Here is a 23933-nt window from a genome sequence, read left to right as displayed (position 1 = left end):
AACATAACTTAACGCACAAATGCTAATGTTAAATAAATACAATTTTTTTTGGCGTACGCCAAAAAAGATGAGTTCATCTTCGCTGAAAATTTGCTCTGGCACGCGTTTCCAGCGCAACCCGGTAAAACTTTAATTGTTGTTATGGCAACAATTTAAGCAGACGACAATACGTTAGTGGCTTCGTTAGGCCATACTAGTTTTTAGTCCATAAAAAAACGTTCTGTTTGCAGTTATTAAAAGTTTTTTTGTTATTGCAGGTGTCACGTTTAGTTGACATTTGTTTTTTATATATAACAATGTTTTGTTTCAAGACCATGTGTGTTATTGTGAGTAGCTTTGTTAGTAGCTAGTAGCCTACAAAAAGTCTAATGGTGTGTATGGACCTACTTGTATCCTAAAACATTTTCTATTTTAAAAGCACCTTAATACATTTTAGGCTAATATAAACATAAGTAACTTAGAAAAAACTAGTTTAATACACGAAGTGCTTATTGAGGAGGTAAAAAATCATCCATGTTTGTTCGACCAGCACCTGCAAGGGTACAGCAATCGCAGGCTAAAAAACAATGCCTGGAAGTCGGTGGCAGAGTCCTTACCCAGGTTTTATAGCTGTTTATTAAGTAGCTTATAAACTATTTGTATCCCCGGACGTATTTCGCACCCACGTCATTCGTCCCAGACTTTTCGGCCAGTCTAAGGCTGCGTTTTCACATAGGCACAGAGCTAGGTTTTTTTTCGGCACCAGAAACGAAAACTAAGCCCAGTGTGAACGACAAAATCAGGTTTCGCACCAGGTTTCACAACGCGTAAAATGAGCGGTTTTCATGCCTGGTTTAGGGTATGAAATCCCAGTGTAAACGCTTAAGTTATGAAAACATACTAGTTGTAAGTGTAAACGAAAAAACTTTTTTATTCACGCGTTGTTGTTTATGTAGCCACTTTTTTAAATATTATAAAATTTGTAGAAAGAGGTATTAAAAATGTCATACAATTTATACAAAGTGGTTTGTTAGTAAACAAAGGCAATTTTATAAGTATAACATGCAATATGTTGTTATCACGCAGCTATTTCATTTTAATATTTTATTGCAAGTTTTGACTAATCTACCTTTAACATGGCTGATAATTCAAGCCTGGGGAACAGAGAAAATTCAACTTATGATTTCCAGTGCCAAAAGTCATAAGGAAGTGTTTAAAAGTGTTGCTGAAAGCATACCAAACAGGGATTATATTGCTTGTCAGAAGAAAATTTAGTAGTTAAAACGAGATTATATTAGGTATAAAAACCTATGCAATAAAACAGGTCAATCTGGAGATCTTTCAATGCCAAACTTAATTGCTAGGCACTATGAAAAACTGGATCAAATCCTTAGTGACAGCCAATAACTCAACCTGTGGTTCTTGAATCCTGCAATGCTTCAGGTGAACATCATTTTTAAACATTTATGTAATTTTATCTGAAATTATTTAATGGGGTTGATTCATGTACGCGTTTACCGCTAATGGCGCTAGACCTCGGTCCTACGGTTTATAGTTACGAGCGACGCCAAAGGTAAAACATATATTTATTTAATATCATAACTTTTAAAAAATGAATTATGAAGAGAAAACGGTTGCCGAGTTAAAAATACAATTGGCCAAGCGGGGAGCTAAAGTCACGGGAAGAAAAATCGATTTAATTAATAGGTTAGTTATGAAACAAATTATCTAGCCCAGCTAGCTTAGCTACTAAAAGGCCGATCTTAATAAGCCCGCTATCAACTTCGTGCTTTCCAAATTTGATATATTTTCAAGTTTCTAATCATTTCTTTAATGTTACATTTAACCACTAAACGCTAATATTTATACGAAATATTCAATATTTTAGACTTAAAGACTATGACCGTAACAACAACTTTTCTGTGGAAGTTACCATTCCAAAAAACTTGATTGTTAGCTGGCCCACAGAACCTTTCAGAAGTCTGTGTGTGTTGGATCGCCATATAATTCCACAAATAAAACATTCATTTATCAAAGCCTATTTTGTATACCGAGGTGCTTTAGACAGCACAAGTAACAGTGATCTGAAATCACTACAAAAGGGAAAGCTGCTACTAGAAAGTAAAAGCATGTAGTATATTTTATACACAGCAATCAGTTTATTCTAGTGGGTTAATTCAGGCTGCAATGAAAAAAAATGTTACTTATTGCTATAAAATTAAAATAAGTGAGTCAGGAGAAATAGAAAACACTGATTGTGATTGCCCAGCAGGTCAGGGTTCCCATGGTACATGTAAACATGTTGCAGCTGTATTGTTGATGCTAGTTGACTTTGTGGATACTGGTATCATTAATATAGCAAAATCATGTACAGCAGCATTGCAAAAATTTCACCATCCAACCAGCAAACACGAAGGTAAAAAAACTACAAGTTAAGAATAGAAACATATATTAGTAGTTAAAACAACTTGGTTTAACAAAAAGATCAGAATATTAAAAAAAACACGATATATATTCTATATCTTAATAGTAATAAATCATGTCTATTAAGGTGCATCAATAGCTGCTGAAAATTTACCTGGGTCTGGATCACCATCCTTAGATGATCCAAGGCCAATGCAGTATCGCAACTCTGGCGGATATTGTGACATGGTCAGAAGTAGCGTAATAGCCTATTGTGCTTCAACCTCCAAGAGTTTAACCATGAGATATCTTTATGAAAAAGCAGATTTAGCAACAGCACAGCTAGACCATGACTACTTTTCTCGGCCATTTGTTGAATTTTGGGTAGAAGATATGCTTAAGGTAAAATAGTGAAGTAAGAAATTTTCAATTATTAGAAAATATTACATTTAGTAATATATATTTAAATGTAGGTTAGTGAAGAACAAGCACAATTAATAGAAAATAGTACTAAGGCCCAAAGTGACTCTAAACTTTGGAATAAGGAAAGGCAGTGGCGTTTAACTTCTTCGCGCTTCGGTGAAATAATTTCAGCCACTGCCAATAGGGATATGGAAAAATTTTGTGACAGTATGTTTAGTGGAAAAAAAATCTTTAGTTTATCACTTATGCATGGACACCAATTTGAACCAATTGCCCTACAAAAATTTTGTGAAAAATTCAATGTTGAGGTTAAAAAGTGTGGCTTTAATATTTTTGTTGAGAAACCTTACCTTGGAGTTGGTCCCGATGGTAAAATTGATGATGCCACTTTAATAGAGGTAAAGTGTCCTTACACTGGAAGAGAGTCCAGGATTGTTCCAGGAAATTTGTTTCCTTTTCTAGAATATAAAAATGAAAAAATTACTTTAAAAAAAACAACTCAGGCTCAAATAGCCATTTGTAAGGCTAGGGTTTGTTACTTTGTTGTGTATACTTTTAAAGATATGTTTGTAGAGCTGCTTACTTTTAATGAGAGTTATGTCCTGAACGACATGTTTCCGAAGTTGGAAGAGTTTTACCTCAAGTATTGGCTCCCTTTTATTGCTAAAAAAATAAGCTGCTAAAATTTAAACATTTCAAAAGAAAAAATCTAAATTTTTTTTCGTTAATTTGTATTATAATACAAAATAATTTTGTTTTAAAACAAGGAATAAAAACAAAACATTAATTCGACTTAAAATATTATAAATATAACTAAATATAAATGATAAATTTATTAAAACAAGAAAGTTTAAAAATAACTATTATATTTATATCCAATTAAGTAACAATAGATGTACGAAAATTTGCTAACATAAAACACAAAAATATTATTCTCGATCCAAGTGGGACCAATTGATGAGACAGAGTGCAATTAAGGATTTTGTAAGTTTTGCTTAATCCAATAACCCGTTCGACATGTATGCGGTGTGAAGCAACTCTACGATCTTTAACTACATCTTTTGCATCCAACTGATGTTTTCCTTTAATGTAGGAGTATTTACCAGTACATTAAATGTTGCAAATAAGTCTTGGACTAAAATTCCTCTATCGGCCATTATGCTGTCTTTTGTAATAAAATATTGATAAGCTTCTTTATATAATGAGGAATCTTCAATGATTTGCCGATCACTAGCAGAGCCACCAAAAGGTGGGCTAACATAACTTACAAGGCCATTGGGAGAAATTCCAATCATTGTTTTGAGCGTATTTTTATTTTTGTAACTCGAAAATGTTGCTCTTTGAGCAAGAACATGAGATGGTTTATCAATTGGTATTTCTGTAGCATCTAATATAACTCGGGTTGTAGGAAAACTATTGCTAAAGCTTTCTGGCATATGTTGTTTAATAATTTTTTGAGATGGCCAAATATCTAATTCCTTTAGTTGAAAGTACATAAAATTAACCCACACATTAAATATTCTTGAAACAGTACTCTCACTAACCTTAAATAAAATAGATAGTTCTCGATTTTCTTTTGCCTGTCTTATTTTTACTAAAGTCAAAAATAGCTGATTTTCAACAGTTAATATTTCACATTGATAATTAAGGTGGTATGCTGCAGGGCCCAGACAACGAAAAAATAAAATGAAATGATTGTAGTCATCAAATCCAGTATAGTATTGTAGAGCTCTCTTATCATCCTTTATTTTATTTATGTTCAGAAGAAGGTCACCAGAAACTAACGTACACTGAGAACTACAATCTACCTTCAAACGTTTATTTGTCCCAACTTCGCTGTTTAAATTATCTGCCTCAACCACAACCTCATTTGAAACAGTGGGAACAATATCATTACTATTTTTACTTAAGCAATTAGATCTACGCTTTACTGCCCTTTGTTCTCTTTCATTTATTTCTGTGTCAGCGATAAATATGGATGGTATTGCTGTTTTTTTCAATCTTTTTTTTGTTTGATCTTTACCTAGCATGAAAGTGAAATGTTAGAACTGTTAATATTAGGGATAGTCCTTGGTAATTTGACTATAACCTACCTGAATATATGTAATCAGAAGCTTTAAAATGGTCCGAACAAACAACGTCGTGTTCTCCCGGTATCCACAGTTTTCCTGTGGGAGTTTGGGCACGTTTGATTTTGATTACCCAATCACGTCGTAATGAAGGGTTGTTGGGAAACAAATGGCCACCCTTCCTATTTTTACAAAAAGGTACAGCACAATATTGCGGCATTTTGTAATATTGTTATATATCCTGTATAAGTTAAGTAGAAAAACACTTAATTCAATGCGGTGGTAACTAATTTGTATACATATTTCAATATTTAACGTTGTTCATTTGCTTACACTATTATTGTTTAGGACTGATCGCGCGCGTCCCCTATCGGTTGGTGGTAACCTGGTGAATCAACCCCATTTTAAAACTATTCGCAGATTTTATTGTATCTGATGAAAGTTTTAATGAGTTATTCAACGTTTCTGGTCTATCAAATGCTGGAAGTGAAGAAAGTATTCCAAAAACACCACCGCCAAACAAGAAAAAAGTTTCAATATTAAAAAAATAGATTTTTAGTGTTAGTTATAAAAATTTTTAAAAAGGTAAAATTAACCGTAAAAAAGTAACCATAAAGACATAACTCAGCAAGGTCATTTTTACTTGTTCTTAGTTGGAAAAAAGTCAGAGTAAAAATGAAAAATTGGTAGATGGCACGAGTAACTTGTGTTCTTAAAGTGATCCAGAGTATAGAAAAAGAATCCAGTCTCATTACAAATGAGACACCAAAGGCTGCATCAATTTTGTCTATTTTAACATCCCACTTCAACGAGGAAATAGCAGCAATTCTCAAATATGCGGAGGTAAATTTAATTACTTTTAATCTATATATCACTTGTTTCGGTCGTAATCTTGTAATTGCATGTTCAACTTAAACTTAAAAAAGGGCTTACAATAGCACTTTCATTTTTAACTAGCACTATAAAGTACCATAATATTTGTGTTAAATTTAGGAGGAGAGTCTTCTTTTGGAAGTAATTGAGAAAAGTGAACCAAGTCGAACTCTTTTTGTGTTAGGTAGGTTTATGTATTTTCGAATAATCTTATGTTAAGTGTTTTTTTATTGCTCTTCCCCCAAATCAACAGTCATTTACTTTTTAGGTGATTCGCCAGCAAGGGCTCCAAACTTTGTCCTAGCCATAGAAAATAAATTGATACTGAGGTGTGACAATTATTTTCTGGGTGTTGCATGCCTGTTTATTTCATACTATGTCTTCAACATGCTATACCCAAAAAAGGCTGTGGCAACACTGGAATTCATACAAAGGTTAGCATGAATGCGAGATATTGAATTTCTTCCAGTAACTTTTTTTTGAAATACCTAAGAACTTACTTTTTTATTCGATACTTCACCTTATGGTTTTAGGTTTATTTTCTTTGTAGTTGGCAAAAATGTACTAAGATGACTAAAACTAATCAAATGTTTTCTTTTATACAGATACTTTGCTGGAATTAATGCTCCAGGTTCAAAATGCAGCAAAAAACGCTATACTGGGGGTGCACATCCGAAGGTTTTGGCTTTGGGAAGGCTAGTGCAATTCACTACCCAAACTTTGGACTAAAAAGTACATGTGTGTGTTTACTGTTCTTTTTTGTGTAAAAACTGCTGCCAGTAATTTTGAACGTAAATAAAACTTGAAACGTAGCAGTAAAAAATACCTTAAATAATCGCGTACTTTTTACGATAAAAATCAGTAAAAACTGGATAAAAACGGCGTTAATCGCGTATATTTTTACAGTATTTCGTACCGTAAAATTTATGGATAAATTTATGGTAATAATTTTACCTATTTGACAATGTATATGGCTTGCTCCCTTTTGCTTTTTTCATTAAGAAAATAAAGCTAAAGAACGACCAGCGCTACCCGTATTGATTTTTGCCCTTTTTTCCATATTAAAAAAATAAGGCTTGTAGTGCGACTAAAATATGTCAGATTTCTTAACCAATAAGAAACGGACTAATTTAACACAATACGTGGCGCAGCAAAAAAAATGCAACCTGGTGTTAGGAATTTATAATTAGTATTCTTTATGTTGTCAGCTTGAAGCCTTATAAGGTCTTATTTAAGCACAGAGCCTAATAGGGTTTGTAAATTCTCTTATAACGACTTCCGTAAGTTTCTGACTATCTTTAATCAATTTCGAATTTAAAGTGGAATTCAACTGCTTCATTTTTAAACAAAACTAAATAAGTAATTAGCTTTAAATATAAATTTCATTTAACTTTGTTATTCTTTTGCAATGCCAGTTCACAATACAAAATGATTCCGCGAGCTTAGGGGCGAACACTTTCGTTGCTAATTAATTATATATTTGCACATAATTTTTTTTCTATATTTTATAAAAAGTACTATTCGTCTTTTGAAATTTGGGAAGGTGTAATTGAAAGATTTTTAACGCTTATTTTCACCAAAATTGCTTTTTACCATTTTCTGCGTAAAAAAGGTTAAAGCTTGTAATAAAGCTAAACTAGGTTAGGTCTCCCAATCAAAAAAAGGGACTAAACTAACTCGATAGCCCACGTAGAGCAGCAAAAGTTTAACACCCAACGTGACATTAAGAATTTATAATTAATTATCTTTATGTTGTCAGCTACCCCGGTCTGATATATTTAAGCACGTTTCCGACTACCCTTAATCAATTTGGAAAAGATATGAAAAATTCAATTCAATTTTAATCAAAACTGGTTAATTAATCAGGTTTAAAAATCAATTTCATTTTGTTTAACTTTTTTTTTGTTGTGCCAGTACACAATAAAAACTCATTTCCGTAAGCTAAGTGGCAAACACTTTTGTTGAAATTTTATCCGTCTTAATTAAGATAGGAAGTGTGAATAGAAAACTTAAATTTGTAATTTAAATAATACGTTATTTAGTATCTCCTTTAAATTAATTTAAAAGTTTTAGGGATATTTTGAATATATTATTTGCATCAGATTGTGTTTTAGGTTTTGACGTAAGGATAAAAATCGTTTTGCTATACAAAAAGCATTTAAATATTTATAATACTAGAACAAACACGTAACAAAAGTTCTAAATTTTTATAATATTATTAAGCAATAATTGAAAACCGAAAACGATGCCGAATAAAATAACAATTTTATTCAATTCTTGATGCACTTATAACAGTGGAAATTATTTTACTTTGTTTGATTAATAATTCAACTAGCCTGTGCTTATAAAATTTTTAAACAAAAAAACGCCTAGCGCTACCCATATTGGCTTTTGCCTTTTTCCTGCTTATAACAAAGACTTGTAGTGAGACTAAAAAAAAGGTCTCTTAACCAATGAAAAGCTTACAAAACCATAACGCTACGTGGCAAAACCAAAATCCAAAACCTAACGTTGTATTAAGAATTTATAATTAATATTCTTTCTGTTGTCAGCTACCCCGGTTTGATATATTCAAGCACAAAGCCCGATAAGGTTTGATAGATTAATTTATAACGACTTCTTCCGTAAGTTTCTGACTATCCTTAATTAATTTAGAATAGAAAATGAAAATCTGCTTCAATTTTGAACAAAACTGAATAATTAATCAGCTTATACATTTTACTTTGTTGAACTTCATTTTTTTTGCAATGCCAGTTCACAATACAAACTCATTTCCGTGAGCTTAGGGGCGAACACTTTTGTTGCCGATTAATTTATATATTTGCGCATATTTTTTGTCCATATTTTAATAAAAACACAATTCGTTTTATTAAAAGAGGCTGTTTAAATAGAAAATTTAAATACGTAATTTAACTATTACGTAATTTAGTATTTCATTTTTCAAACATGTAACAAAAGTTCAAAATTTTTGTAATTTTATTAAGCATTATTCAAACAGCAAAACAAATTACATAACAAACAACGTGGCCCAATAAAATAATGTTTTTATTCAAGACTTATGCACTTATAGAAGTGAGATTTTATTTATTTCGGTTACTTAATACTTACAACTAGCCTGTACTATTAAAATACTTAGGCGAAAAACGCAGAGCTCCACCCAAGTCGTTTTTTGCCCTTTTTCTGTAAATAAAGAAAAATGCCTGTAGTGATACTAAAAAAAGAAAAGTCTTTCAACCAATGAAAAGCTTACAAAACTGTAATGCTACGTGGCGAAGCAAAAATCCGAAACGCAACGTGGTATTAAAAATTTTAAATTAATTTTCTTTATTTTGTCAGCTACATCGGTTTGATATATTCAAGCACAAAGCCTAATAAGGTTTGATAGATTAATTTATAACGACTTCTTCCGTAAGTTTCTTACTACCCCCAATAAATTTAAATAGAAAATGGAAATCTACTTCAATACTGATCAAAACTGGATAATTAATCAGCTTTTAAAATAAATTTTACTTTGTTTAACTTTATTTTCTTTCGCTGTGCCAGTTCTTAATACAAACTCATTTCCGCGAACTTAGGAGCGAACACTTTCATTGCTAATTAATTATATATTTTCGCCTACTTTTTTGCACATATTTCATTAAAAACACAATTCGTTTTATTAAAATTAGGCTGTGTGAATAGAAAATTTTCATTTGATATCGAAATTTCAAACCCCCCTTAATGAGTAAAGCTTCCGATAGTTAATTCAAAAATCGATAATGACTCAGGGTAAAGCTATATAACAAGGTAAGCAGTGTATACTTGATCACTTACTTTGCGCTTCTGCCAAAAAGTGATAATTAAGTTGTGCAATATTCCAAATTCGTTTTAATTCAGAAGATATTGTGAGAAAAATGTTCTTAAAAGTTATTATCGTAATTTCTTTGATTTGTCTGGGACTGGTGCATGGGAGAGGCAATTGTGGTAATTTAAGTTCAAGTATTTTTTTCAAAATAACTTTTAGTGCCGTTCAGGTAAAGTTAAATATTTTAAATTTAAACTTGACTTGTTAATTTTTAAAGCTCTACCCCCTGTCATAATTAATATACACAAAGAATAAAAAAATATACACAAACAATATCTTAAAATTAAACGTTTATTTTACGTTTGTTTAGAAACTACAAATTGCAAAGGCGTGGTGAGCTATAACAAGTGCTACAGGTTGATCTACACGGTTGCTCCAGTGAAAGGTTTTACTTTGGCCCAGGCTCATGCTATCTGTAAATTTCATGGTGGAAAATTGGCTGAGATTGCCTCGTAAGAACAGTACCACTTGTTTTACAACTACATTCAAGATAATTGGAATGTTGCTTTAAATGGTCGTTGGATCTGGGTTCAAATTTGGCTTGCTTCAAAGCTTGAAGTATTTTCTTTACATATTTTATAATTCTATAAAATAGAATATTAAAATTGTGTAAAAAATATTTACACAAAACTTTTATTTTTTCGATATTTTTATCTTTTAATTTTAGAAAGGCGGAATTCGACTTCAAAACGGTAACTTTTGGCTTCCAAGAAGCGATTTATGGCATCGAGGATTTCCAAATAACAAACCAGACCACGATAAAATAACACTTCAGGTAGAATAATTTATTGCGTTTAAAAAACTCTTAAAAAAGTATTTAATAAAGTTCTTAAACTAAAAAAAAATGTTAGTAACAAATAAACTTTAATATTAGAAATATATTTAAATTTCTTTTAAGGTGGCAATGACTTCTACCCGTAATGTTAAAGGTTTTATAAACTACCTTGGAGGGTATTTTAATAGCGCTGTTCCATTATGTTCCTTTGATCTGGAATAATAACAAAATGAAAAATATTAAATAAATGTTGTGTTCGAATTTTGGCAATTCAAGTTGAAACAAAATAAGGCATTTTTGTATGTTGTTTTTTATATATTATACTTATACATCTACAAAAACTGCGCTAGACAAAAGGCCACATGGAACATGTTAATATTAAAGAAAACAATTTTAACAGTTGACAAAACCAGTTCTTATTTTTGTTACTAGTATAAATAATTAACAAATGTTTTATAGTTTAATAAAAATATTAAGAATAAATTATCAAACAAAATAAATTACAAAACAAGCAATGTTTCTTTTTTTACATATAAAAAGGCTTGTGGTTAGAGTAAATTAAAGTAGGTCTTTTAACAAAAATAAAAAGTATAATAAACTAATATCATTTGTTGCACAGCAAAAATCCAAAATGCAACGTGGCATTAGGAGTTTAAAATTGATATTCTCTTTGTTGTCTGCTACCTCGGTTTAATATATTCAAGCCAAAGCCCGATAAGGTTTGGTAGATTAATTTAAAACGACTTCTTCAGTAAGTTTCTGTCTATTCCTAATCAATTTTGAACCAAATTTAAAAAATCAGCTTTAAATATAACTTTTACTTTGTATAACTCTTCTTTAGCTGTGCGCCACTTTACAGCACAAGTAATTTCCACAGACTCGGGAAAGAAATCTCTTTGCTAATTAATTAAATACTTGCGCATACATTTTACCCATATTTCATTTTTTACACTATGTATGCTAATGTTTATTAATATTCGTAACTTCAGCATAGTATGAAAAAACACTAAATAGGGGTTGCAACCGAATATGACCAATTACCCAATGTGACAATAAAGTTAAAATTCATAAATTTAATAATGAGATGCAAGAATATGACGAATGGTAGCACGCTGACTGGTGGCATGGTGTAGTGGTTAGAGCAGTCCAATTTACAACATGAGGTCATATGTTTGATTATCTCTGCTTTCGATTTTAAGTTCCTTGTTTCCCTTTACAATATTTACTATGTTTTGAATCTTTTTCATACATTACTTCAAGTAATTTTAATGCGGTAAAGGGTAAGGACTCTTCCAGCTTTTATTAATTGGTTATACTATGATTAAGCGCAAAGTTTTTAATAAGCCAGTAAACACATCATCGTTTGTTAAATTGTTTTTCAATCGTACTTTCATAGAATGGCGATATAGGAAGATAATTGCAAAAACTAAAAAAAAATATTGAAACAACATTTTTAGTTTAACTTTAGAATAAAGTTTATAGAGGGCAATTTTATATATATTTCTAAAGTTTTTAGATAATCAAGAAAATTGATAAATAGACCATGGTATTGTGTTAGAAACTAAAGGCTTTTAGTTAAAGCCGCACCAATGGCATATTACTCGCACTTTATTTTACAAGGGTTTTTTTTTAAAACGCCTACACACCCTATTTGCCACCTTTTTCTAATAAACATTACAAAATTTTTATAAAACGAACCGCTTTAAATTGCTCCTAGTTAATAAATGATAAAAATAGAAACGAACTTATGCCTTTTGCACCAACAAAGTCTTGTAAATTTTGAATGTCTTACCTGCAGCAACTTATGAAAAAAGGAAGACCATACGCTTCTTTTACTGATACAGCTGCTTCATTTAAGTAATTTTTGTCAGAGGTTTGACCAACAATTATGCCCCTTTCCTCAGGTGTACCTAAGAAGTCAATGTAAACCGTTCAACAAAAGTTAAAATAACCACAAAGTTTTACAAATATCAATATAACACGAAGATTTTAATTATTCAATAAAAATCCAATAAATTTTACAACCGTTCTCCTTGTTATCGACCAAATACATTTAAAACCTGGCAAAGTGTTGTCGAGAAACGCTCCAAGCAAGCCACCAACAAGCATAGCTGAGCTTAAAAGCACAGTTAAAACTTGATCCAGCTCACTTAGCCCCGTTTGAATTGCTCCTCCATGTGATTTGGTCCAGTTGGCTACCGACATGCCCATGAATAACGTAAACCCAATTATAAAGATGTTTCTAAGAAATTTCAAAAAATTAATAAGATCCACAATGGTAGACGATATTCAAATAACTACCTATTACTTTTTGGGTTCTAGTTACTACTAAAAAGCAATTATAGTTTAACTTTTTTATATTTTTATTGGAAAATGGTGTGCTGTTATGGCGTAATCGAGCTATCCGTAAACCCCAAGGGCAAATAGTGTGACGTTAGTGCTTCTCGAACCCGAAACCTTTCGGTTTGTAGTCCGACGCCATGGCTAGTTCGTCACACTATCCGACAATTATAGTTTGTTTTATTACAACTCATAGCCTAATGTTGAACCTTACAGCTTTCAGCGGCCCTAATCAAGACGCTAACATTACTTACCTTTTCCAAATCCAAAATCATTCTACAGAATGATAATCTAATTAGTATTTAACACCTCAAGGTAACAAATGTAACCTTTACTATATTATAATAAACTTGGCCTAATACCCTCGTTATAGATAATCAAAAGAAACCAAGCTCTTATAAAACCCGGCAGCGTGGTGTAGTGGTAAGAACACTTGCTACACCAAATGAGGACATGGGTTTATTCCCCACTCCTCCCATGCTGTAGCGCCTTTGGGTAAGCACTATAAACGGTATAAACTCCTGCTGACCCGAAACTTACTTAGCAGCATAATCATCAGGCGATTATAATCTATATAATATCCGAAACTGGTAAAGGCAACTTAAGACTGGGTCGGAGTAACTGATGTTACTCTATGTTTAGATCGCACATACGACCTTCCCATATTGAGAATAAAGCTATATACAAAAAAAAATTCAGAATCACTACACCTTGAAGAACGTAAATCTACATCCTTAAGATTGGAAAGTCCGATAGATGCTATCATTGAAAACATAACAAAAAATATTCCAGCTATCACAGGGTTAGGAATTGTCACAAATATTGCACCAAATTTTCCAAACGTTCCAAGAACGATAAAAATTATTCCAGCTGATTGTAAAACCTATAATTCATTTGTGAGACTAAAAACGTCGTACCGTTTATATTTAACTTGTAAAAATATGAGCTTTAATGTCAAAATTTGTAAAACTTAATAACAACTTAATATGAAACGATCTTCCTAATTTAGTAATCGCCTAGTTACTTTGCTATAATAGTTACGTGGCAAAAACAAAACGTAGCAAACTCTTTCCAGCAGAAAAGTTACATTTACAAATAAGGTTAAAACTAGAAAATTACGTCAGTACTTTTTAATTTAAGGCAATGTCCGCACTGGAATACGTTATTAACAGTTACGGTAAGAAGGATACACTCATTCTTACGGCATATAATCGCAATCAATAGTTCCAAGTTTTGAGTTACCTTTAAAGTTAATATTATAAACTAGGTAAGATTGCCTAGCGTTAACACTGTTTATTAAATTTTAACACAATTAAGTTCTATTAAACTTTAAAACTCAATCCAATAGTATGGAATACCGGTTCATTGTAAGAGAGTCGCACACAGAATGTTTTGCGCTACGGTATCTAATTTTATAACTCACCCGTCTGCTGGCTACTTTTGTTATTCCAATTGCTGCGATATTTGCACTAAACGAGGTTGTGCCCGATGTCGTACCAACCAACCCGGCAAATATGCATCCCATACCTTCCATCATTATACCCCTGCAATAAATATTGCAAGTAAAAAAGTCAAAAATTACTATGAAAAAATTTTTTTAAACAGAGCAAAGCATTCGAGAATGAGCCCTTGTAACAAGCGTAATCTTAATATTGGGATTTAAGGTTTTATTTTTTATTTGACTTTATTTAAAGGAAATATGTCTTTTAACTTTTAATTATGCCCCAAATTTTAATTGTTGTCTCCTTGAAATAATAAAATTAAATTGTAACAAAAATCCTCCGTTTATGGTTTGCCCACTTTATTTTTAGTTTTATTAGTGCATGTTATTTTAAATATAACTTACCTGTTAAACGCATGACTTGGTGGTGGTGGCGCTCTGCACAAAGTTGCGCATGCGCTGTAGTCCCCGATCGATTCCACCGTACTCGCAATAACGGCAGCAAACATTCCGAATACTCCTGCGATTGTAACTTTTGGCATACCCCACTGGCCAGGATAGGGTAAACGAAACCTTGTTTAGAAAAGTTTGATAACGTTTAAAAATAACAATTATTTACTAAAGAGATATTTATGTTTTTTATAGTTCTCTATGATCCGTAAAAGTAATGTAACAAAAACATTTATTTATTTATAGTATTAAAGTGTGTACATCGATTAAATTTTTGAATCGTAAAGTACCAATGATTTGTGATATGTAACAAACTAAAATTTAAACCAAAAAAAGTTTTGTTTAACTGAAAAGCGCCATTTTTACATTAAGAACAAAGAGTGTCAAATAGAAATTCATGAAATAATACGTAAACACATAACGGTCATATCTTCGGTTTTAACATATTAAGTTACAACTTCTCTTACCACGGGCTGCTTTGCAAAATGTCAATTTTGGTATCAGTCCGAGCTTCGTAAAACACGTGTTTAGGATCATCTGGTATTACATTTGTTACGGTCAAAATAAAACAAAGAAACCAAGAAACACCAAGTGCTATAAACAGCTGTAACAGAATACCTTTAATACATTTAATGAAGAATAATCAGTTACTTAAAATTATATTATTCAAGGTTTTAAAACCGGCCGAGTGTTGTAGGGATATGAACACTTGCTACACCACCATGAGGTCGTGGTTTCAACCCCACTGCTCTCATGCTGTAGCGCCTATGAGTAATGCGCTATAAACAGTTTGAACTCACGCTGAGCCAGCACTCGATCAGCAGCATTTTTTACCGGGAATTATAATCTATATAGTATCCAAAACTGCTAAAGACAACTCGAGACTGGGTCGAAGTAACTGATTTTACTCTACGTTTAGGTCGAGCTATCGACCTTGCCACACCGAGGATAAAAATGTAAACAAAAAAACTGATTGGTTTTTGTCTTAGCACCAGAGGCTGTGGTAAAACTTTTTCAAACTCGAGTTGACTTTAGCAGTTTGAAGAATATATAGATTATAACTTCCCGAAAATTGTGCTACTGATTGAGTGCTGGCTTAGCAGAAGTTCATACGGTTTATAGCACCTTACTTAAGGGCGCTACAGCATGAGAACAAAGGGGATTGAACTCACAAAGTCATGTGGTGTGGCAAGTGTGTTTACTCCTACATTACGCTGGTATTAAATGATTTAATTTTTCTGCAGCTAACCGGGAACATTTTAAAAAATTCCACGCGCACGATGTGAAATCCATATTTTCTGTTGAAGGCGGGAAGGGAAATTTTTTTGTTATTTAGGTATTGTGACGTCACAACCATCGTCACAGCTCCTCTGTAAAGATATAAACTTTTAAGCTAAAGATAAGTAATATTCCTGGTTAAAATTAGAACGACTTTCTAAATAATTTCTTTAAAAGAATCCAAATAAAAAGTTAGTTAAAACCTGGGCCCTGTTTAAAATATTTGTTTCATTTAAAAACTTTTTTAAAAAAATTTCTTACAGAAATGCGATTCCCCACTGCCCGTCGGCTTTGTCAGCAGCTATTTCAAACAAGTCCAGTCCTATCAAGGTAATAGTTGGCATTACTGTTAACGGTCCTATAAAGCGCATCAACCAACCGATCAGTCCTGAGAATCCTAAAACTACTTCAAGTACAGCTGCAACTGCCATTGAGCCTTGAATCTATTTTGAATAATTTAGGGAAAAACAATATTGTAGCCTACTAATGTTTTTTTTAACAGCTTTGTATTAAAAATGTGAATTTTTCATTTCCTTAAAATGAGAAATGTATTTAATTTTCAATAAGAATTTTGGTTTTTGAGAAATTGTTCTTGTTATTCCAAATAAAAAAAACTTTACCATGGGTGACACAAATTTTGTCGTTTTACTTATCACATAATATGTTATATTGGATTGCTTGTGTTTTCCTTGTTCTTTTATTATAATTGGGGACTTATGACTCATAAATGGGAGTATAAAATATGTTTTGGTTTAAGTTAATATGACGTTCTTATCGCCTTTCATTCACTAAAGTGTCACGCTGTTTTTGGTAAAACTAAATTCGTTAGTATCACAATTTTTGGACTTAGTATTATGTTCTCTGTGGTTAGTATGGTTTTAACTATTAGGTTGGTTACTTTATAGTATATTGTTAATATCGGTTATTAATGTTTTGTTTTATTCTATTTGAATAAGGTATTCGTTCATGTTCATTTCTAACGTAATAAAAAATATAAGCGATAAGGTTTTCTGGTAGTATTCAAGAACATTTAAATTAACAAAAAATCCCACACGTTTACTTTTAAAACGTGACATCTGGGGGCTCGTCCGGGAGATATTGTTGTTTACTTTTTCTGCGAAAACTCAGAGAAGAGAACAGTCTTGTAAAGTTATTGCGAAATGAGTGAAATGGAAAAACTGATTGAAGCTGGTAAAGCATTTGGTCTGGAGGGTAACAGTTTAAAGGAATATGTCGAACAGCAACAAGCTGTTGAACGAGAGGAAAGGGCCCGTGAAAGGAACGTGGCAAAAGAAGCTGCAGACCGCGAATATCAGCTTAAGATGAAAGCATTGGAGCTGGAGTTGGCTCAGGCGGCTGCGAGTAGTTCTGGCGGAAAAGAAACCCGCGCAAGAATTCCTAAGTTACCATCGTTTGTGGACGGTAAAGATGAGCTAGATAGCTATTTGTTAAGGTTTGGGAGATTTGCTACTAGCAGTGATTGGAAGAAAGAAAATTGGGCCTTATCATTAAGTGCTTTGTTAACGGGAAGAGCATTGGACGTGTATTCACGGTTAGCCGATGAAGACGCCGTGAATTATGATCGATTGAAAAATGCGCTATTAAAGCGGTATGACTTGACCGAAGATGGCTACCGAAAAAAGTTCCGACAGGCAAAGCCCGAAACTAGTGAGAGTTCGGAGCAATTTATAGTTCGTTTGCAAAACTATTTGCAAAAATGGGTGGAAACTTCTCAAACGGAGAAAACTTGGGAAGGTGTTCGTGACCTTATAGTAAAGGAACAGTTTGTGGCAGCGTGTTCAAAGGAACTATCCGTTTATCTAAGAGAACAAGCGCCGGAAAATCTAAATTTGTTGGCGAAGGCAGCAGATCAATTTCTGGTGGCCCACGGCCGAAATCTTGGCTAGAAAGACGTAAAAAGTGTAAACATGGCAAGCGAACCGCAGTGCTACTTATGCAAATCGTTCGGTCACCGAACGGCTGATTGCAAAGCAAAAGTTGAGCGCCGCATTGTAAGGAAATGTTTTATTTGTGACAAAGTAGGTCACATTGCCAAGGACTGCCGAGCACGTTCGTCACCAAGCAGACCAACTGCTCGACAATGCGCTGTAGCTTTGATTCAGGATCAAGGAAACAAAGGAGAAATCAATGATCAGAATTATGTGTTGCTTCCTAATGGAGATAGGCGACCCGTGTTTGGTAGCGTGTGCATTCAACGCTACGAGAAAAATAAAAATCTACCGATTTCTATTGGACGGATTGGAGATGTTAAAGTAGAAACTTTACGCGATACCGGATGTACAGGCGTCGTGGTTAAGAAAAAATTCGTGCGACATAACCAACTGTCTGAAAAGTTTGGGTATATTCATCTACTTGACAAATCGGTCAAGAAAGCACCGATAGCGACGATAACAGTAGATACCCCATATTTTCAGGGCGAAGTTGAAGCATTGTGTTTACAGGATTCGCTTTACGACCTAGTAATAGGAAACATAGAAGGCGCGAGAGACCCTCAGGATCCAGACCCAAACTGGAGACAAACATGTGCTGTAGCGACCCGTCTGCAGACGGCAAAGAAAAAGGTCAGCAAACCGCTAGAAGTTGGATACGGTAGCAACTGGCCAGTAGCAAGCAAAGAAGAATTTGTTCAAGCTCAACGCGAAGATTCTTCGTTGGAATATTTTCGCGGAATGACGGAAGAAAAGATCAAAGGAGATCAAACCGTTAAGTTTTACGAAGAAGGGGGCGTTTTATATCGAGCGTTTACGCATTCAAACGTAAACAATGGCAAGCCGATTCAGCAAGTAATTGTGCCGAAAGCTTTACGAATGAAAACAATGGAGATAGCGCATGAAAGTATTATGGGCGGCCACATGGGAATTAAGAAGACGACCGATAGAATTTTGTCAAACTTTTATTGGTCAGGGTTGCGTGACGATATAAAGCGATTCTGCAGGTCATGTGACATATGCCAAAAGACAGTTCATAAAGGGAAAGTGACGAAGGCGCCACTGGAGAAAATGCCTTTAATTGAAGTTCCGTTTAAGCGTGTAGCAGTAGACTTGGTAGGACCGATATACCCGCCCAGTGAGAAAGGCCACAGGTACATTTTAACACTTGTGGACTACGCAACACGGTACCCTGAAGCGGTGCCGCTGAGAAATATTTCTACTGAAGATGTTGCCGAAGCTTTAGTAGATATTTATAGCAGGCTTGGCATACCAGAGGAATTATTGAGTGACATGGGAACCCAGTTCGTGTCAGAATGCATGAAAGAAGTAGAGCGTCTTTTGAAAATTCGTTACTTGTCAAGTACACCTTATCACCCCATGTGTAATGGACTTGTAGAAAGATTTAACGGCACGTTAAAATCTATGTTAAAGCGACTTTGTTGCGAGAAGCCAAATCAATGGCATCGTTATATCAACGCATTATTGTTTGCCTATCGAGAGGTGCCGCAAGAATCGACCGGATTTTCACCATTTGAACTGCTGTATGGCAGAACGGTGCGGGGTCCAATGCACATCTTAAAGTAGATGTGGACCAACACTGTTTCAGAGCCAGAAGTTAGAAATAGTTATTTATATGTGATGGAGCTAAGAGAACGCATCGATAATACTTTGAAAATAGCGAGAGAGGCTATGGAGAAAGCGCAGACGCGTTACAAAAAGTACTTTGATCGCAAAACAAAGCGAAGAATATTCGAGAATAACGATCTGGTTCTCGTGTTGTTACCTACTGACAATAATAAACTATTGATGCAGTGGAAGGGTCCTTTTCGAGTAACCGAAAAAGTTGGAGCAAATGATTATAAACTAGATATCAATGGAAAAACAAAGCTTTTTTATGTGAATCTGCTTCGAAAATATTTGAGCAGAGAAGATGCCTTTAAAGGAGACGATTGGCAGCAAAGTGTCGTAGCCGATTCAGCTGTCATCGGAGGACAAGATTACCTGGAAGAACAGACTGTAGACGGCGAACAATTACTTGAGCTAAGAGCACCAAAGTGTGTGGAATCGGTGAACGATTTAACTTTCGGTGAGCAGCTTACGGCGCCACAGCAAGAAACCGCGTTTGGAGTGGCAAGAGAATTTAGTGACGTATTTACCGATGTGCCGGGTACAATGAACTGTGTTGAGCACAAAATAAATTTGACATCGGATGTTCCGATTAGGTCTAAACCTTATCCGGTACCATATGGAATACGAGGTGAATTAAAAGAAGACATCGACGAAATGCTGAAGATGGGTGTAATTCAGAGGTCTGAATCGCCATTCGCTTCGCCGGTGGTTATTGTCAAAAAGAAGGACGGGACGAATCGAATTTGTATAGACTTCAGGAAATTAAATAAAGTGACTGTGTTTGATCCTGAACCTATGGTGACAGCGGAAGAAATATTTCGTAAATTATCGGGAGATGTATATTTCACGAAATTGGACTTAACGAAGGGTTACTGGCAGGTGCCGGTGAACAAAAGTGACGTTTACAAAACAGCGTTTGTTACGCCTGATGGCGCCTATGAATTTCTTAAAATGCCATTTGGAATGGTAAATTCAGGGGCGACGTTTGTACGAGGTATGAGACAACTGTTAGTCGGATTAGAGAATGTAGAAAGTTACATTGACGACTTGATTGTCCACACAGCAACTTGGGAAGAGCATGTAGTGGCGTTAAAGAAACTGTTTCAGCGATTACGCCAAGGCAACGTAACGGCGAAACCGTCAAAGTGCGTTATTGGGACTAACAGCATCGAATTTTTGGGTCACAGTATTCAAACGGGATTTATTGGACTATAGGAAGAGAACGTTCGCAAGGTGAAAGAAGCAGAACGGCCGACGACAAAAAAGAACCTGCGAGCATTTTTGGGACTGACTGGTTACTATCGTAATTTTATACCAAATTACGCGGCAATAGCCGCACCGTTAACCGAGTTGACAAAGAAAGGTCAATCCAATATAGTAAAATGGGAAGAATCGCAGAATGTTGCGTTCAACTCTTTGAAACAAAGTCTTATGTGCAAGCCGATACTAAGACTACCTGACATTGCAAAACCGTTTGTACTGCGTACCGATGCATCCAACGTAGGTGTCGGTGCGGTGTTACTTCAAATTCATGAAGGACAGCATTTTCCAGTGAGTTACGCGAGCAAGAAACTTACGAGCGCCGAGACAAAGTATTCGACGATCGAACGAGAATGTTTGGCCGTGATTTGGGCCATTAAAAAGTTTAAAAATTATTTGTATGGGGTAGAATTTACTTTGCAATTGGACCACCAGCCCTTGGTTCACATAGAGCGTGCTAAATTTATAAATGACCATGTTATGCGATGGGCAATGTTTTTACAAAGTTATCGTATTAAGTACGAGTATATAAAGGGGTCTGTAAATGTTGGGGCGGATTACATGAGTCGAATTTATTAACTGTATTGTTGTGTATGTACTTATTTGTGTTTTGTTTGAAATTAACTTGTGTAAATTTCTTTAAAAGGGGGAGTCGTGACACAAATTTCGTAGTTTTACTTATCACATAATATGTTATATTGGATTGCTTGTGTTTTCCTTGTTCTTTTATTATAATTGGGGACTTATGACTCATAAATGGGAGTATAAAATATGTTTTGGTTTAAGTTAATATGACGTTCTTATCGCCTTTCATTCACTAAAGTGTCACGCTGTTTTTGGTAAAACTAAATTCGTTAGTATCACAATTTTTGGACTTAGTATTATGTTCTCTGTGGTTAGTATGGTTTTAACTATTAGGTTGGTTACTTTATAGTATATTGTTAATATCGGTTTTATAATGTTTTGTTTTATTCTATTTGAATAAGGTATTCGTTCATGTTCATTTCTAACGTAATAAAAAATATAAGCGATAAGGTTTTTTGGTAGTATTCAAGAACATTTAAATTAACAAAAAATCCCACACGTTTACTTTTAAAACGTGTCAATGGGCTTAAAGGGGAACTAAACTGAAAATAGTGCTATTTATTTAAACTATACCAAGTTAAAAAGTGTTGTTAAAATTAGTTGTTTGTTAATTTATAACGGGCTTAATTTGAGGTTTTAAATTTTTCAGTTTAGTCCCTCTTTAAATCTTACAAAATCTAACTTTAAGCCACCTCTCTTATTCTTTTTTGCCATAACTCATCACCGCTTACTGTTTCGCCATCCATATCCCTATATAACAACATAGTTGAGTTTATTGAAGAAGGAATTGGGCCTAATGGACAGGTGTTGTGAGGTAAGGATAGAATTACCAAAGTTGGCGCAAGAAAAGCAAATGAGCTTCCTTGCATTATGGGCAACCTGCAATAGCGAAAGATAAATCAAGTTTAAGCACCTGTCAATGTGTTTACGCATCGTTGGACTCTAACATAAGTTTAAAAAATCCTTTACTTAAAAAGTAACTAAATGCCTTTTCTTATCTTTATTTAAGTGAAACGTTTTAACGATGCGTAAAAAATTTCTGTTGGAAAAATTATTTATTAAAAATGCCACGGTCTGTGGTTAAGCTTTAAAATTTTACGAACCGTGCCTTATCGTTAGTAAGCTATTTTAATGATTACTTATAGTTTACGGCCTTTGAACAAAATATTTGCCTGCATGCATATTTACAGGGCCGATACTACAAGTGATCTATCTCAACTTACCTATTTCCTATAGTTGTTTGCAGAACTGTGCATACGCCCGACACGAAAAATATACTGCAGATAAAATTTGCCCGAACCAAGTTACCATTTACATCGTCTTTTAAGCACAATTTATCCGACACTATAAGAGGCACACCAACAACTACGCCAAGCGCTAGTAGATAATGCTAAAGTAACAAAACAGTAAAACTATTTATATATATTCAATAATCTACCCAGAATCTTAGTTACAATAGTGCCTTGGTCTAATGGTTGGAATACTTGGTTTCTATCCATGGAATCTGTCTGGGTTTGATTTCCTCTGTATCCATGATTAACCATCCTTGAACGGCACAGTACTAACTCTTGCCTACCCAAAAGTCTAGTTGTAGATTAATTATCGGATAATAAAAACTAAATAACCTTAAAATTAACTCGAACATAAAACAACGTTTATATTTTTAAATCAACCTTGGTAAATAACTTAAATAGTTAAACGTTAATTGTACAGAAAATTAATATTAGAATACCTGTAAGCCAAATACAATACATAAATACCAGGGCGGTACATCTGTTAAGCCATATAGAAGATCATTCGATTTGTTAATTTTAGCATCAACATTACTTTTGCGATTTTGTGTTATCGGTTCAGTTTCAAGCACAGTTATTGTAGCACGATCCTTAAAAATGACACTTGTTTATAATTGGAATTATTTTTTAGCCTACATATAACAATAATATCCTTATTACCTCATTTTCCATTGCTTAATTTCCCTATTCAGCTTAAATAAAATTTAAATTATTTAACCTTGTAGCTATTTTTTGAAACAATAATACAATTTTAAATACATGGCCCGATACGCGATATAATAAATCATAAATATCATGCCCGTAGGTAAAATAGTCAACTAAAAATAACATGGTTGCCTGCATTCACTTTCAAAATTTGGGGTCAAGTCGCTAAAGAGCCCTAGCAATATGGAAAAAAATGCACTATTTATTTAGCGGCTTAAACAAAAATTAGACAGTAAAAAAACGATATTTTAGGCTTATTTATATTTTTGTTTTGTGCAAATAAACAAAAATTTTAAAACCTGTACGCAAAGGCAGGTATTTTTTTCTTGGTAAACCAAGGTATAGAGGTAATAATTCTTTACCATTTGTGCCCTTAAAAATTAAAAAGGCATTTAAATTTATTAATAAAATTATAAAAAAAATAAAATAATGTTTTAAAAAAATTTGTAAAATAAAACATAAACTCATTGGAGTTATACCACCAATTTAAACATATTTAGTAAGCAATGCTGTTCAAAAATATTGTGTGCACAAATTTTTTTTAAATATGACTAATGGGACAATTTATTTAGTAAAATTAATAAATTAAATAATAAAATGCAAAACAACTGCCGAGTTAACCGGTGGCGCGGTGT

The 23933-nt window shown here is 33.6% G+C and overlaps 2 protein-coding genes and 2 pseudogenes across 2 annotated transcripts; 2 read left to right on the top strand and 2 right to left on the bottom strand.

The window, feature by feature from the left end:
- The first annotated feature begins 1591 nt into the window (after positions 1-1591).
- LOC145760281 (uncharacterized) lies at positions 1592-3488 on the top strand (annotated as a pseudogene).
- A 196-nt stretch (positions 3489-3684) lies between these two features.
- On the bottom strand, positions 3685-5174 carry LOC145760280 (uncharacterized; annotated as a pseudogene).
- A 5605-nt stretch (positions 5175-10779) lies between these two features.
- On the bottom strand, positions 10780-23390 carry LOC145759138 (solute carrier family 23 member 1-like). The gene is made up of 13 exons (XM_082572893.1): positions 23254-23390; positions 23034-23183; positions 22525-22691; positions 21994-22180; positions 16137-16318; positions 15847-15967; positions 15065-15201; positions 14553-14720; positions 14130-14250; positions 13417-13589; positions 12427-12608; positions 12159-12276; positions 10780-11792 (listed from the first exon to the last, which is right to left on the bottom strand). Exons 1-13 carry the CDS (start codon positions 23263-23265, stop codon positions 11723-11725), a joined length of 1788 nt encoding a protein of 595 aa, XP_082429019.1. The 5' UTR covers positions 23266-23390; the 3' UTR covers positions 10780-11722.
- On the top strand, positions 17036-19411 carry LOC145759518 (uncharacterized). Its single transcript, XM_082573357.1, has 2 exons — positions 17036-17777; positions 17919-19411. Exons 1-2 carry the CDS (start codon positions 17036-17038, stop codon positions 19409-19411), a joined length of 2235 nt encoding a protein of 744 aa, XP_082429483.1.
- Positions 23391-23933: the final 543 nt, after the last annotated feature.

This window comes from Corella eumyota, chromosome 7, assembly GCF_963082875.1.
Source record: "Corella eumyota chromosome 7, kaCorEumy4.1, whole genome shotgun sequence".
NCBI lineage: Eukaryota > Metazoa > Chordata > Ascidiacea > Phlebobranchia > Corellidae > Corella > Corella eumyota.
This window is presented reverse-complemented; position numbering and strand designations above follow the sequence as displayed.